We start from the raw sequence: 15,456 nt of genomic DNA on the forward strand, positions 1-15,456 counted from the left end.
AGAGAATTTTATTGGTTGACCCTACGAATAAAATATAGCTCAATTAATGTTTATTGAAATTTATTACGAACAAAAGATAGGTGTGGATTTAAGTATACTGCAATTTCATGCATTCCAAGAGATAGATTCAATTGAAGGTACCTTGAAGTTTGATATCAATTTGTTTCTTTATGGGTTGGTCAGTCATTGCTGCCTCCTAATGGACTAGAAAGAACAAAGATGAGCAAAAGCCACATGAGAAAAAGCTGTCCGAAACGCCTCTTGAATTATGTATGAAGCTATAGGAAGAAAGACAGGTTGACCAGCCTTACTAGTTATTAATTGCTATCCACAAATTTTGATTCCTTCGTTGGAATATCAGCAGTACGAAGAAACAATAGAGTGAAATTGTAGCCTTGGAAAAAGATATTCTGTGTATCAATAAATATCAGTCTAGATATTTTAGATGTATAAGCATTGGAATAATAAATTAACCTTTAGTGATGATATTTGGCTGTTGAACATTTAATTACCCATCCCAAGCATAATAAATAAATGAAGGGACATATCGAACCCTTTGACTTGGATAGTTTTTACCATGTGGCAATGTACAGTCTGTACAGGTAAGTAGTAACTTGGCAGATTTTGCAATTTCATCTTCCTTCCTTCCTTCCTACCCAAAGGCTTTTGTGGGTGGATGGTCAAGGGTTTGATATCGGCTTCTGTAATTGCAATATGATTCTTTTGAATTTAAATCTAATCATTATGTGCATCTATCTGATCCGATAATGAGTTAGTTTTATTTTTTTTATTTCTTGAAGGTGCAAATCCAATTATGCCCGTTATCTACCCCGTACGTTAGTAATAGTTGTAAATAAATGATGATTGAAAAAGAAAAAAAAAATCTTCCTTCTCCGGGCTCTTGGATCTAGAATATAGTGATCATATTAATTATAGGTGGATTAATGACCTTTCTCATCATACTAATTTAGTTGTAAAGGTTTTTAAGTTCTTTATAAAAAATAGTTGTTTGGATACACATATTATTCCAAATAATATTTTGCTTGCATCATAAACGCATTTCCCAACCCACATTTTTATATTCCTAATCAACTTTTTATCTCACATACATTACATCACAAAAAGTGCTACATTAATTATTCTAAATAATATTTCAAATAATAATATTTCATATGAAGAATAGAAATCTTTGAATCATATATTTAGCTATTATCTCTGACTTATGGGACTTAAAGGTATATGAAAAAAAATTTAGTATCAGCATTGGAAGGAAATAATTGATTTTATTGATTTTGACTACTTAATGATCAATGGGAAAGTCATATTGTCTGCGTTTGACATGTTCTCTAAACATAGAGAAGAAAAGGTTTTTTGAGATGGTCCCTTTCTTGATATGAGACAACATTCAGAATCTGGGATAATACGTACTTTGATTCCATCTTCAAAATAAAAAAAGAGCTTCTTCAGCTACTATAGTTTTTTTTTTTTTTTTGGCTTTAGTTCAATTAATTAAATTAGAATATCTCTGTTGAAAAAAAAAAAGAAAAACAATTTAATATTTTTTTTCTTTTTCTTTTAATCTAAGAGGAGATTCTGAATCTTACAAAGGAGAAGAGGGGGATTGAGTGTTGAATCGGAATATTAGGATTATCTAATTATTATCTCTACCAGCTGTGTGGCAAGAGCACAGTGGCCCAATTAAATCTGTCGAATCAGGTCGATGATGGGCCTGGGATGCGGGACTGCGGTTGGATAAAGTACTAAGCGGACTCTGTCCGTAGAGCGAAGCTTTTAATGACTGTACCATATGTATCAATACTTGTACCTTGTAAAAGCTGTTTCAATTTAGCCCCTCCTATAATTGCAAAGATTTTTGGACAAAAAAAGAAAAAGAAAAAGAATGAAACTGCAAAGATTTTGGGAGTGCCAGCCTTTCGAGTTCGAGACAGAAATTGTATGCCAATGAGGAGATGATGATATGAAATTTGCAAGGAAAATATAGCCAATAAGTGAAACAAAATAGTTAAGATTTTTGAGATGATATAGTAAAAAAAAAAGCATAATTCCAAAGTCTTAATTTTTTGACATTTTGGCATCCCTAACATACATTACGTGAGTGGCTTATATGATCCAATCCAAAACAAATACTTAAAATCTGTAAAGAAATTTTACAAACAATTTCCTTGATTGCCAATTTAATTTGGGGGCTAATAGTGTAATATTTTGGCCAATTGCAGTATTTTTGTACAAAGAATATATTTCACTAAAACAGAGTGAGTTGTGTAATTAGAACGCTTAACATTGTCAGTCAATCAGTCAGAAGATAAACATCTTTGATGCAGAATATGATGAATTAATGTTCATTATAACATCAATATTAAAGACTTAATATATCTATATTTCACTAGATATAAGAGTTTGAAGGTGTAAATTGTAGTATGGAACACTTTTTTGGGCAACAACAGGAAACTTGTATTATACTTTGAAGATAACATCAGGCACTTCTTTTCTCGATAGGACCTATGTATACTACTATTTAAAGATACAACTGGTGAGATTAATTCAAAGTTTAAACCTTCCAACTGGGATTGATCCAATCGTATTATGGCCACTGAAGTTAGAGAATGGTCCCTTGATGCATACAAAAGTTACAAACTTGGAAATTTGGAAAGAACCATTTTCTGATCATTTCTGCTGGGAAGATTTGGCCTTTCTTTTCTCGATGAAGAAGAATCCAAACAAGGACACCACAGAGAACGCAGAGAAGCAGATGGAGGATATATCCAGGGAAGTATGGCGGCCGGAAATCGCATGAACCTCAAACAAGTTGGTAGTCTTATGAGCATCTGTGGTTTGGCCAAATCCTACCTCTTCTTCTGCAGAATTGTACGCATATGCCCTCACAAAATATGTAGCAGTGGGAGTATCCCTCTCTACAGTCCAAGTGAACGTGTTGTTAGAGGGATTGTATGGCTTTGTCACAATATTGAATTGGCAAGTCTTGTCCTTAGACAAATCGTCCACTGTCTTTCTCCATGCTCTATCCACTTGGCTGATAGGAGCATAGCAGAGCTTGACCTTAATAGTCTTGTAAGTTGAGTCTGTCCCCTGTGCAAAAGTATTGTTGTATGACCATGTCACTGTGATCTTGTCTTCTCCAGCTTTTAGAACTGTTTTCAATTTGGAATTTCAGAAAGTGAAGCAATCTAATGGAATTACAAGCATTGATTTAATTGATGACCTCAAAGTGCAAACTGATCCAATCAAGAAATCAGATTGTTGATTTTTTTTTATTACTGTGGGACATATATTTTGCCCCATGACAAAGGCTCAGACACAACACTGAAACATAACGTACAATGAATCATTCAAGTAGTTCAAACGGACTTAATTAGAGATACGAATCTTAAATTTAAGTTCGATTGAAGCAATTTATGTTGTGCCAATTGTGATAACTTTGAGGTGTTACATTGTTGGTGTTAAGAACTACGTGTAAAGAATATAAAGGAAAATGAAATGTGATACCTTGTCCAGCTGCAGGTGAGGCGGTGACTACAAGAGTTCTCATAAGGGACGAAATGGTCGCTCCATAACTAGTGGCTACCAAACAAGAAAGCAAAATTGAGGACACGAGCAAAGCAGCACGAGCCATTGAGTCTTTGTATCTTCTTTCGACGCCAAATGTTTAGGAAGCAAAAGATGATAGATAGAAGTGATGAAGACGATGCAACAGATGAAGAGATATGGATGAAGCTAGAGATAGTGGATGGAGGGTGCTTAGACTTTGAATATATATATAGACCTTTAGGGGTCTCCCAAGGAGAAGGGACATGTTTGAGTGTAAGTTGGAAATTGTCAAACAGCCTTAAGCTGGCTTTTACGAACAGGATATAGAGAAAGATGGAAATAAAATTCTATGCATCAGTTTAAGACTTTGTGCAGAGATAATGGTTTTTTAATGTGGTGAAATGGCTCTACAGCATGTTCAAAGGCTAGAGTTGCGTGAATTGGATGGTATGAATGAAAAAGACAATTTAGGAAGAATGTGTTTGGGATTCAGTTAATTGGTTGACTTTTATGCGGCTGATTCATATCCCTTAATGTTTAGAAGATGTTTAGAGTGGAAAGGATGAATAAGAAAAGAAACATTTCGCAATGACAATAAATCTCTCCTTTCAAGAGAAATGTACAAGACCTTTTGAAAATTGATAATCTTGAAGATTCAAACTCTATAAATTGTTCATTTGATTTTAGTTTTTTTGAAATAATAGAGTCATAAGCTGTTTACTTTTTAAAGAAGTCCAAATATCAAAAGTTTGCTAAATTAAAATAAAGTATCTACAAGTCAGAAACATCATCGGCAAAATGCAAAGAAATAAACTTGTATCAAGCAATGGGTCCATCAATTCTATTAACACTGCAAAGAAATAAAATTGCAGTTGTTTTTAGAGCTTGGCATTTCTTTAGTTGTGTTTGCTCCAATTTAGAAAATTTTGTATAGGTTAAAGGTATTAGAATTTTGCTGTATGTTTTCTTTTGGCTGTAAATGCTTCGGGATATTCCAAACTTGTGTACTCGTTCTTGCTCATCAATAAAATTCTGGCACTTAATATATATGTAGGATAAAATATAAAAAAAACCCCCTATAGTTAAGCTAACATACAGAAAAGTTCCTTATAGTTTCAAATCATATATTTCGACTCCTCATGATTTGAACTAATTTGAAATAGTAACGAAAATTGCCAAAAGTAATTGAGGCGGACGAAATGACACAATTACCTTAATATATATAAGCAATAAAAAACCTTCTAACAACCATCCTATTAAGTAAGTTTATGAAAAAACCTCTTGTGGTTAAGTTAACCTACGGAAAAACCCTATAGTTACATGTTACAGCCACCACCATTCTCCATCTTCTACCGCCACCTTCTCCTCCATCACAATCCCTATCCCTCTCCTTTTTTCTTCTCTCTCTTCCCCCTCTCTCTTCCTCCTCCGTTCCCTCCCTTGCACCCTTTCCCTCCCATTGCAGCCCCCTTTCCACATCTCCTCACCTCTTTCCCTTGACCAATGTATCACAGGAGGAAGGGAAGGAGATACAGAGGAGGGGCAATCTGGTTTGCAACCTCTTACTTGCACCCCTTCTCTCTCCCTCGCGACTAACTATGGTCACTGAAAGGTGAGAAGGTATAGGGAAGTGGCCATGAGGGGAGGAGAGGGAGCGGGATGCTAGAGAGAGAAGGAAAGGAAAGGTAAAAGGAGGGGAGGAAGAAAGAGGGGAAAAGAGTGGTGATGGAGGGGAGGATGGCAGTGGAAGGTGGAAAGTGGTGGTGGCAAGAGGCAAGGGTGGTGGGAGAGAGAGATAAGAGTGGTATTTTATTTTTTTTTATTTATTTTGTGTATAGAAATATGGTGAGTTTATTTAGGAGCTTTATTTTATTTATTTAGTGCATAGGAATAATGTAAGTTGTATTTGAATGTTTTTATTTATTTATTTTGTGTATAGAAATAAGGTGAGTTTTATTTGGAAATTTTTATTTATCTATTTTATATATAGAAATAAGATGAGTTGTATTTGGGAGTTTTGGGTTTTTTTTGAAAATTTTATGAGTTCTAAGGGGTTTAATAGGTATATTAGCTAAAAATTTGATTAAAAAAATTATTTTCATGTCAAGCAATTTCAAACTCGTTAATTTAAATGATTTTTGTCAAATTTTCACATTAGTTCAAGCCATGAGGTACTAGATTGTATGATTTGAAATCATAAAAGATTTTTTTTGTAGGTTTGTTTAACCATGGGAGCTTTTCTATATTACAATTCTAAGGGTATAATAGATAGATTAACTGAAAATTTGTTTGTTTTCAGTACAAATACTCGCAAAAAAAAAGCACATGTATTTCAAACATATTAATTCAAATGATTTCCTTCGCTTTTTTAAATTCGTTCAAATCACAAGGTACTGGAGTGTATGTTTTGAAATTATAGAGGATTTTTTTGTATGTTTGTTTAATCTCAAAGGGCTTTTCTATATTTTATCCATATATATATATATATATATATATATATATATATATATAAGCAGTGCATACAAATGACAAATCTGTATTGGGGCATACAAAAGCACAGAAGAAGAAAACACTATTTAAATGGTAAGACATTTCCTTTAACTTTTTTTTTGGGGTCATATTGAGTCCGAATTTAAATTACCGAGTTGCCAAGTCCCAAGGATGTACAGCTGCAATACTAATCGTTTTAAAGAATTCTACAAGGCCTTGAACTTGATTAAGCATAATTGCATAAGCATTTTGTTTTTGTCCCCTAATGCATTGGAAAGAGCAAATTACAAGAAAATCGAGAGGATTTAGCATATACCAATCACCAAAGCAGCACAAATGCAACTTGGCTGCATCACTGCAACTTGGGAAATGGGATGTTTGACATCGTAAACGGATCAAATTTACTCCAACTTTTAATTGTCAGACTGGATTCAAAGTTTTGTACTCGAACTCAATTTCGACCTTGAATTCTACATGAGTTTAAAGTTTAAGGTTGAGCTCAATTCAATTCAAATTCCACTTGAAAGTTGAATTTTTTTTTCATACAATTTATATATAATATTAAACAAATATTAGTGGTAATTTATTGAAAAAATACCTCGTTCTTATTGAGCCTTAATGAGTCACATGTTTACAACTTCAAACTCGATTTCATAAGTTAATCGAATTCTAATTTTGGTTCAACTTCGAATTCGAAGTAACTAAAATCAAACTCATAACGAAATCTTGATAAATCGAATTATACGTTAAGGGCATAATTCATTTACACCCTGCACGCTCATGTGTGTTTCATACAATTTTGTGATTTTAAAGTGGAAGGGGGGCTGAGAATCAAACATGTGTGCTGAATCATCGTGACATAGTTGCTGTCAACTAGGTTAACCTATAAATCGAAAGTCAACCATTGTCTTCCACGACAAAACCAACGAAGGAAGGAAACTTCAAATGCTTACCTCATGAGCATATCAACAAGATTGAAATGATATAGGGTCACTGCCAATTTATGAGTCATCTGAATTGGTTTATTCAAAAAAAAAAAAAAAGAGTGTACCTTTCAAACACAAATTGGTGAACAGAATATTGAGAAAAAACATATACCATATATAATATATATAGTTGTTGCTTAGCTTCCACGATATGTCGAAACCTTACCGGCACAGAATATATTGCTTAGTTGATATCCCTAATAACGGGAAGAAAACTCAAGAAAAACTAGTCTTAGGATTTCGAATTGGGCTTTAAAACCAAAATATTTGGCACAATCATTTCTTAGTTGATGAGGTTATTACTATGTATTTTCTTGCAATTGAGTGAAGGGACAGATTCATGTCAGTAATCAAGAAAATTTTTAATTGACTGTACGGAAATTTCGTGCATGCTGCAGGTTGACTTCAGCAAGCAAGCCACCTGCTCTTGTAGCCATCATCACAGGTCCACATGACACATCAAAATTAGAAAAAACTCAAAGTCAACGGAATGATTTAGTAAATGATGTTCATTATTTCACTCAAAAACAGGTTCTTATCACTTAGATCATGGCTTTATGGTTGTTGGAACCTTTATCATAAAAATTTTCTCACATTTTTTTTTCTGTTTTGTAAATTAACTATATTCTAAGATACCATCAGATGAAAATTTTCATAAAAAAGAGCTGAACGTTAATGTTCAAGATGGCTTGGAAGTGATGAAACAAAAAGATGTATGATAATGGAAGCATGCTGTGGCTGCTGTTTTATTATTATGCAATTTCTGCTTTAATTACTTGTACAAGAAAGAAGTCAGAATTCAAATAGAAAGGGCAAGGACATTGTTAAACATTGTTAAACAACACACAACACATTTGAAAAACTCATGGCACCTAATTAGCAGCCCAGGGCAGTCATCTGGTTACTATACACGAAGAAGTTGGTATATGCTGCATAGAATTAGTGATATATGGAGGCTGCCAAAAAAAAAAAGCATCTCTATAGCCCTTCTGTTTCAACAAGTTCCTGGTTCACACTCTTTTTTCAAATTTTTTTTGGAGGGTGGTTGGCCAAAATACCTTTGATAGACAAACTGTTCAAAATAAAAGTTTTAAGCGTGCCACTGGAGGATGCACATTTTCTATAACTCCGAAAATTTGCATCCAATGGCACTCTTAACAATGAATAGCAGAATCCAAGTGATTGCTGGCAGACTAAATTGGGATAAATGATAGAAAACAAATTGATTTGGATTGTATTTAATATGAAAATTAAGAAACCAAACATACAATAATCCATGCATGCATAATTAATCAAAATAGTTTCTACACATATATGACTTTTATTTGAGTGAAAAAAGTTTGGTGGATTCGACTCCGATCATTACCACAGGTGAGGACAGGCTTCCGAAACTATAGGCCGGTTACAGAGGTACTTACAGATCGTCCATCAATACAGATCTCATATCGGTAGCAGAATTCAAACACACGACCTTTCGTGAAAATGTGACTCGTCCTTACCAATTGAGCAAACTTATGTTCGCCTATATATAACTAATATATATTTCTGCCTTTACTTAGTTGTTGCTTAGGATCCATGATCTATTAAAGTCTTAGGTGCAGGTAAATCATGAAAGAGTCAGCTGGGCAGGTTCATGTACGGAATGCTAAAGAGTTTACTGTACTTTTTTAGGTGAATGTACGAAAATAATGACCAGCATGTGCATCTTGACTTGTCTTGTGATTATGTAATGTTCCTTGACCCTTCCTCTTGTATTGATCACCACACGACACATCAAATTAAAGAAATTAAAGAGGCTTGATTTCTTCAAGAAAAAATGATTATACATGCTAAGGTTTTTGTCACTTATATATCATGGCTTTTAGATTGTTGCCTCATTCAGTTTGAAAATTTTGCAGTTGAGGGTTTGATACGGATCTTCATGCTTGTCAAAGTTGAAGGTTTGATACGGATCTTCTTGTTTGTCAAAGTTGAATCACATGAATAGATACAAATGTTTGGAAATGCTGGTATATATTGTACTTAAATCTGTCAAGAGTCTCAGTGGTTTTGATCCAGTCCAACATGAAAGAAATTTTAAGTCATTAGTAGTTTTGATTCAATCCAACTTGAAAAAAATTAATCTTCCAAGTATAATTCTGCAGTGAAGTTTGACATTGGAGTTTTTAAGCATGTTTCCAACTAGCAAATACCTTCATTTATCTCCCTTTTTTTTTTTTTTTTTTATAAAACAAGAGAGGCACTCAGTTTTTGACCCTTAAATGCTATCAAATTTTCAAAATGGACTGTTGTTAATTCTTCTTCTCACCAGCTGCTCCAAATCCTCTCATTTTTCTGTCTAGTTTAGCAATTAATTTCTCTCTTTCTTTTTATACATTTTGCGCTTGTAAAAGATTTAGATACCAGTTTCCAAAAATTTCAACTTAAAAACTATTTTTGGTTAACATTACAAGTTGGGAATTTTTTCTGTACGTGATTTTATCTTTCTTTTTTCTTACAACATATTATGGTGGCATTTGTTATATATATATATATTTTTTTTTTTCCTTTTTCCAGTCACAACATGAGAGGGAACATACATTTTTTTTTTAAAAAAAAAAGGAAAAATCGAATCCCTATCTCATAGGTATTTTTATCTAATTCAAAATACTCTTTGTACTGACAAACGTCACAGCCATGATAAACCTGTAGCATCGACTATTAGTCTAGAGACTACAATGGCACAAAGATGACATAAGGGACTATACTGCGAAACATGCCAAGCATTAGGGTCTATATTGCAAAACACATTAAATAAGTGTATTGATATCTTTTGACTAACAAATACTTCAACTGTTAAGAACCGTTAGAATTAATCATTAGGGACTATATTGCAAAACACATCGAGTGTATTACTGTCTTTGGACTAGCAAATACTTCGACTGTTAAGAACCGTTCGAATTAATCATTACTAAAGTGGCAAAACAATAACATTAGGGACTATACTGCAAAATACTACAAACATTGGATGGAGTTATTGCGAATATGACCTAACCCGCGAATTTTTGACAAAGAAACAGAGACGCTCTTGAGGTAATGAAGATATTTCTCCTCTTTAGGAAATGTTTCTTAGGAGGCATTTGATAAAAACTTAAATTGAAATCTAAAGATTGAAATTTGAGTACTGAAATCTAATTTGCAATCAAACCTGTTTGATAACCTATTGAATTCGAGCACTGAATTAACATAAAAAATTTATTGTATGTATATTATATAATTTAATACTAGTATCTTGTTTTATTATTATAGTAAATTAGTTTTTTTAAATATCAGCCATAATATTGTTAAACTAAAATTCTAGTATAAAAAATGAATTTATGTATGTGTTTATATATCCAAATTTGTGTCTGAGAAAAAAAAAATACATGTCTATGTTTATATTAAGCAAATTATGTTTGAAATAAAAAATGTTAAAAACAACGTGTGTTAATCTGTGTGGGAGTGTGTGTGTGTGTGTGTGTGTGAGAGAGAGAGAGAGAGAGAGAGAGAGAGAGAGAGAGAGAGAGAGAGAGAGAGAGAGAGTATCTGTGAAAGTGTATGTGTGTGTAAGAGAAAAAGAGATTATGTATGTATGTTGAAATTACATGATAATTAAGTGGCTCTTAATAAATTCAGCAAATTGATTAATCAAGCTTTACTTAAAATTTTGTATAGAAATTAAGTGGCTCCTAATAAATTCACAAGTAAGGAAATTTTATTGTCAAACAAACTTAATAGAAAAAACACTTAATCTGTTAAAAGTTTAAATGCTTAATAAGATTATCAAACACTGCCTTAGCTTTGTTCTTCCATCAACTTTCCAAGTATTACCCTTTTAAAAATAAATTGCATCTGATTCTTCAAACAAGATATATGTAGTGCTCCATAATAACTGTGGTTTAGCATATGGCATCTATATTGAACCAAATAAAAGTTAGACATAAATAATTTTGCAATAAAGATTTTTCAAATGGACCTTCTTGTTGTTTTTTAATCTTAAGACAATAGGTGAATCACATAAATGTTTACACATGCTCGTAAATAGTCTAGTAATTCCTGCACTAGAAATTGTTGAGAGTGTCAGCAATTATGGTCCAATTTAACTTGAAACAAATTGATCAATCCCAACTCATCTATATCATTGGATGGAAACTTTTTTTAAGAGGACTAGTACGTACACCTTCTATACAGTCGACCCTATTCTTTTTGAAAAATCTTTAGTAGCTCTATCCAACTGGAAAATGTAGGCAAATATCTATGGAAAGTGCTGGACTAATTTTCTTAACATATTGTTGGTGGTGGGGTAATCTGTTAAAAACATTAGGGTTTTTGATTGTTCAAGATGAAAGTTCAAGTTTTTAAGTGAGAATGTATGAAAGGAAAAAGAAAGAAGAGTGGGATGCTAAGGAAAATAGTCCAAATAAGAGGAACTACTTCTTCTTTAGATCGAAGGGTTTATATATCTTCAAAAAGTGAGTATTCATGAATGAATCTCAACTAACCAAAAAAAAAAAAAAAAACAAATATTAGAGAACATTGTTTATGAAATTGTCGAGGACAAAAGGATATCCTAAAATGATCCAAAAAATAAGAGGACAAATCCCTCTTTTGGATATACATGATTATATGATTATATTACTTTTCTGCTAAGAGGGGAAAAAAACAAAGGCTGAACCAAAACTATGAACTCTGTCGTTGGCAGGTTATCTGACTAGATTATGTTCGAAGGATCAAGCCTAGCAAATAGATTTTTCCATATCCCTTTCCTTGCTGGCATGTCTCATTGTTTTCTCTAGTGATATGATATCGGGGTAATAGGGGGTTGGTAGGAGCTCTCTAAGCTTCCTACCCCACTTCTAAAAAGAGGTCTCTTTTTCTTTGAGGAGGCAAATTGAATAATAGATGAGTAAATAGTCCTTCAGGTACCTACAAGAGAAGTAGTAATTCAAAAATAAATCCTCCTATATGAATATGGTATCGGTCTAGGGAGAAATTTTTTTTTTTTTTGTCACGAACTCTCTTTTCAAGGCCTATTGCAAATTTAGGCACCAAATGGATTAATCTTTTATCAACCATTAATGAGACAAGTCTTTTTACATTTTTCTACCTCAAATTAGCAGCAGCACCAAGTGATCATGCTTTTCTGAATCGAGAAAACATTACACTTGCATAATTCCAACGGATTCAGGACGAAATTATTCGGGAGAAACTCAAGACCAAGAAATCGTTTTAAAAATTCCTCCTCCAATTTGTTTTCTAGTACATTAAAAAAAAAAAAAAAGAAGTTAAGCAGCCACATACTTTAAAATTTGCATAAAATCTTTGCTAGCTTGGACATGGTTTTCCTGCATGCAAGTTGCAAGTACATTCAATTATGTTTTAACTTGTGCCATATGATACATCTGTTACCATTCAAAATCTCCTTGAGCTCTTTATCCCAAAGGGCAAAATATTTCAAACGTCAATGTCAATAACGTTGATATCTTTGACGACCTAGCTCGTCGTCTTTTGATTTCTTTAATTAGCAACGAAATGCAGCCAGTTTTGGACTCGCAGGGCCTTGGAATTGGTATTCTTGTGACAATGTCGAATAACTACAAACAGAAAAGACACAAATTTAATGCCGGCCAAATTTTACAATGCTTCTATGAGTTTAATTAACTTAATCAATGTCTCCAAAACTATATGAATCATTATCGTTGCTCTTTCAGCCAGGAATTCGCCCATCACCTTCCTCTTGCCTATAGTCTCCTATCCCTTTATTCGTCACTGTAATGTGTGGAATGTACTAGCTAGGCCCCGAATTTTGGCCCGACGCACAAAAAAAGTGGGAAGAAATGGAGAGAAAGTTCAACAGAAACTTATCGAACAACGTCAGAGGAGGATCGTTAGGTCTGCAAAAGCAAGTATTAGAGAATAGGCGTAATCGCAATGAAAATGCCCCCGACCTGACCGATTTTATGAATGATATGTTCTTTGGAACGGCTAACACAGAGAAAAAAGTGTACAATTTGAGGGGTGGTGAAGGTTTGAATGATGATTCAGATAGTTTTGACTCCAGCAGAAGAAGTGTTAGTAGTACATCAACTCAGGAATGGCTTGAGGAAGCCAAGAGGATGGTTGCTCAATCTCCAGCTAGGTGTGAGTCACCTTCCAGGCTTGTTGGCTCCCCTCGGTTTGCGACTGCTCGATCAACAACTCCTCTTGATAAAAGAGACCCTCTTTCGAGATCTGCTAGAAGGTAACAATAATATTTTGTCCCTTGATCATTTTTCATGTCAAATTCAAGAAATGGTTGAATTAGGATTGCTGTTGTTTTCAGTTTTCATGCATGTTGATGCCTTTCTGAGCCTTTTCCCTCTTGGGCTTATTCAAAGAAATTTAGTGCTAGGATTTTAAAGGTCCGTCTAGTATATTTATATACTTTGACACATATGGTCCCTTTACATCTCGAAATGGTTGTTTTTGAGAGTTGAGAACCGGGTAATTGAACAAAATTAAAAATCACGACAAGATTAATATCGTTCTAATTTGTTCAATCCGAAATAAAGACTAATTTAGTTGGACCTATTTGATCCAATTTTGGTTTCATCTCCAAAATCTTCTAAATTTCTTTCGACTCATCTTGGTCGCTTTACAACCCTAAAAAATGACATTTGAAAAGAATTAATTACCCCAAAATTTGAAAACAATGTACATATGATTTTGTTTTTCTTAATACAAGAGTGTTAGGGCGAATACAAATGATTACTTCTAAACAATATCTATGCAATATATAAAGTCAGACAGATAACAGTTGGTATAAACATTTTTTGTCATTTTTTAAACTTTCAATTTTATCCTTATAGAAACTAATTTTTACCTTAATTAGCTAATCATATTTTACTAACATAACTGTTTATAACTACCTTAAGTACTATAACTATCAAACTACTATGTCCTTATAAATCAAAGTTCTTTTAATTAATTTATATAAATTGTATTTATGTGAAAAATAAAATTCATATAATAGTAATTTATTTTAATTATTTTTAAATTACACACACATCATGTGTGCCCTTAACACTAGTTATAAGTATTCGAACAACATTCCACACAAATAGTGAAACAATGAACCTACCTACACAAATGATCTAATTTGTTGTGATTGAAAGAAATAAAGTTTGGGAGCACATTAAGAACATAAGTTCCAAAAATTAGACTCAGATTTTTCCCTTTTGAAATGCATGCAGACATAGAACATTGGAGGGTGTCAGTGGAGAAATTCTCTCAAAATCAGCAAAACACAATCGCAATAAATCACAAGCCGATTTATACTCTCCATCAGAAGCAGAGGAATCCCCTGCATCAGCAATCCAAAAATGGTTCTCCAACATTCTCAAACCCCAAAATGGCTCCACCGTCTATCATAACCCCACAATCCCATCAGACCCCATCCCGCCAAAACCAATCAACAATATAGGGTCCCCACCCCTTCCACCCCGCCAATTAACACCCAGAAAATCCCGGTTCCAGAAAGACATTGACGGATCTCAGCCACACTTGATCCCGCCTCCATCTAACTATCCGTTATCCAAACGAACTTTTAAAAGTCCCTCCAACATCAATCCTTCAGCTACAACAAATTTAGCAACCATTTTGGACACCCAATTGCTCTCTCCGCCAAAGCATCTCGTGGAATCTGCTCAACGGAGATCGATTTCGGCGTCTACTTGCTCAGTACCGGAGACTCTGATGGCATCCAACACGGCCGTGTCACCACAAAGAAGATCAGTATCGGTATTCCCCAATGACAGACCTTTGACTAGAGATAATTTGATTGAGCAATTGCAAGCCCAAGAATCGAAGAATCAAGCACTCAATAGATTTTTGAAAGAGCAGAGGCCGACAATGAAGAAAATTATGAGTGGAGAGATCAATGGGAAGGCCAAGATTGTGCTTTCTGGACCTTCAAACAGTTGAGTATAATTTCATTGCACTTTCATTTCCGAAGTAATTTCTTTGGTCTACTTGTTTTTGAAAAAGAAAAAGTTTTGGATACTTGTCATGCATGATATGTGGAACCTAAATTTTAAATATTATACGCTATCGAGCTCTAATTATGGACTTTTTGTTTGATGTATATTAGTGGAAGTTAGGTGTTACGTGTCCTAGATGACATGTATCTCATATCTTCTCGTTTCAAGAACTCTTTTTGAATTTGAATTTGAATTCTTGCCTTACAAAAATTATTCTCCCATACACCCTAAGGACACTTTGTTCGATGTAGGTACTAGTTCAATGGTGGCAGCAATATGTTATACATGGTTGATGGAGAATAGGATGAAGGCTGATAATGAGGGAAGAGGGAGTGAAGGAACTAATGGGGAATTACTGGTGCCTGTAATGAATATGA

At 33.8% G+C, this 15,456-nt stretch overlaps 1 protein-coding gene across 1 annotated transcript; it reads right to left on the reverse strand.

Moving 5' to 3' along the window:
• Nucleotides 1-2,569: 2,569 nt before the first annotated feature.
• LOC113767472 (high-affinity nitrate transporter 3.1-like) lies at nt 2,570-3,652 on the reverse strand. The gene is made up of 2 exons (XM_027311579.1): nt 3,526-3,652; nt 2,570-3,170 (listed from the first exon to the last, which is right to left on the reverse strand). The coding sequence occupies exons 1-2, from the start codon at nt 3,650-3,652 to the stop codon at nt 2,686-2,688; spliced, it is 612 nt and encodes a 203-aa protein (XP_027167380.1). The 3' UTR covers nt 2,570-2,685.
• Nucleotides 3,653-15,456: the final 11,804 nt, after the last annotated feature.

The sequence above is a fragment of the Coffea eugenioides genome, chromosome 4 (assembly GCF_003713205.1).
Source record: "Coffea eugenioides isolate CCC68of chromosome 4, Ceug_1.0, whole genome shotgun sequence".
Classification (NCBI taxonomy): domain Eukaryota; kingdom Viridiplantae; phylum Streptophyta; class Magnoliopsida; order Gentianales; family Rubiaceae; genus Coffea; species Coffea eugenioides.

Bases quoted from the DNA above. Each gene is read 5' to 3' on its own strand.
- LOC113767472 (XM_027311579.1), bottom strand. From the start codon at position 3,652: ATGGCTCGTGCTGCTTTGCTCGTGTCCTCAATTTTGCTTTCTTGTTTG. The intron at 3,171-3,525 runs GTATCACATTTC...AATTGAAAACAG, and splicing joins CTCACCTGCAGCTGGACAAG to TTCTAAAAGCTGGAGAAGAC.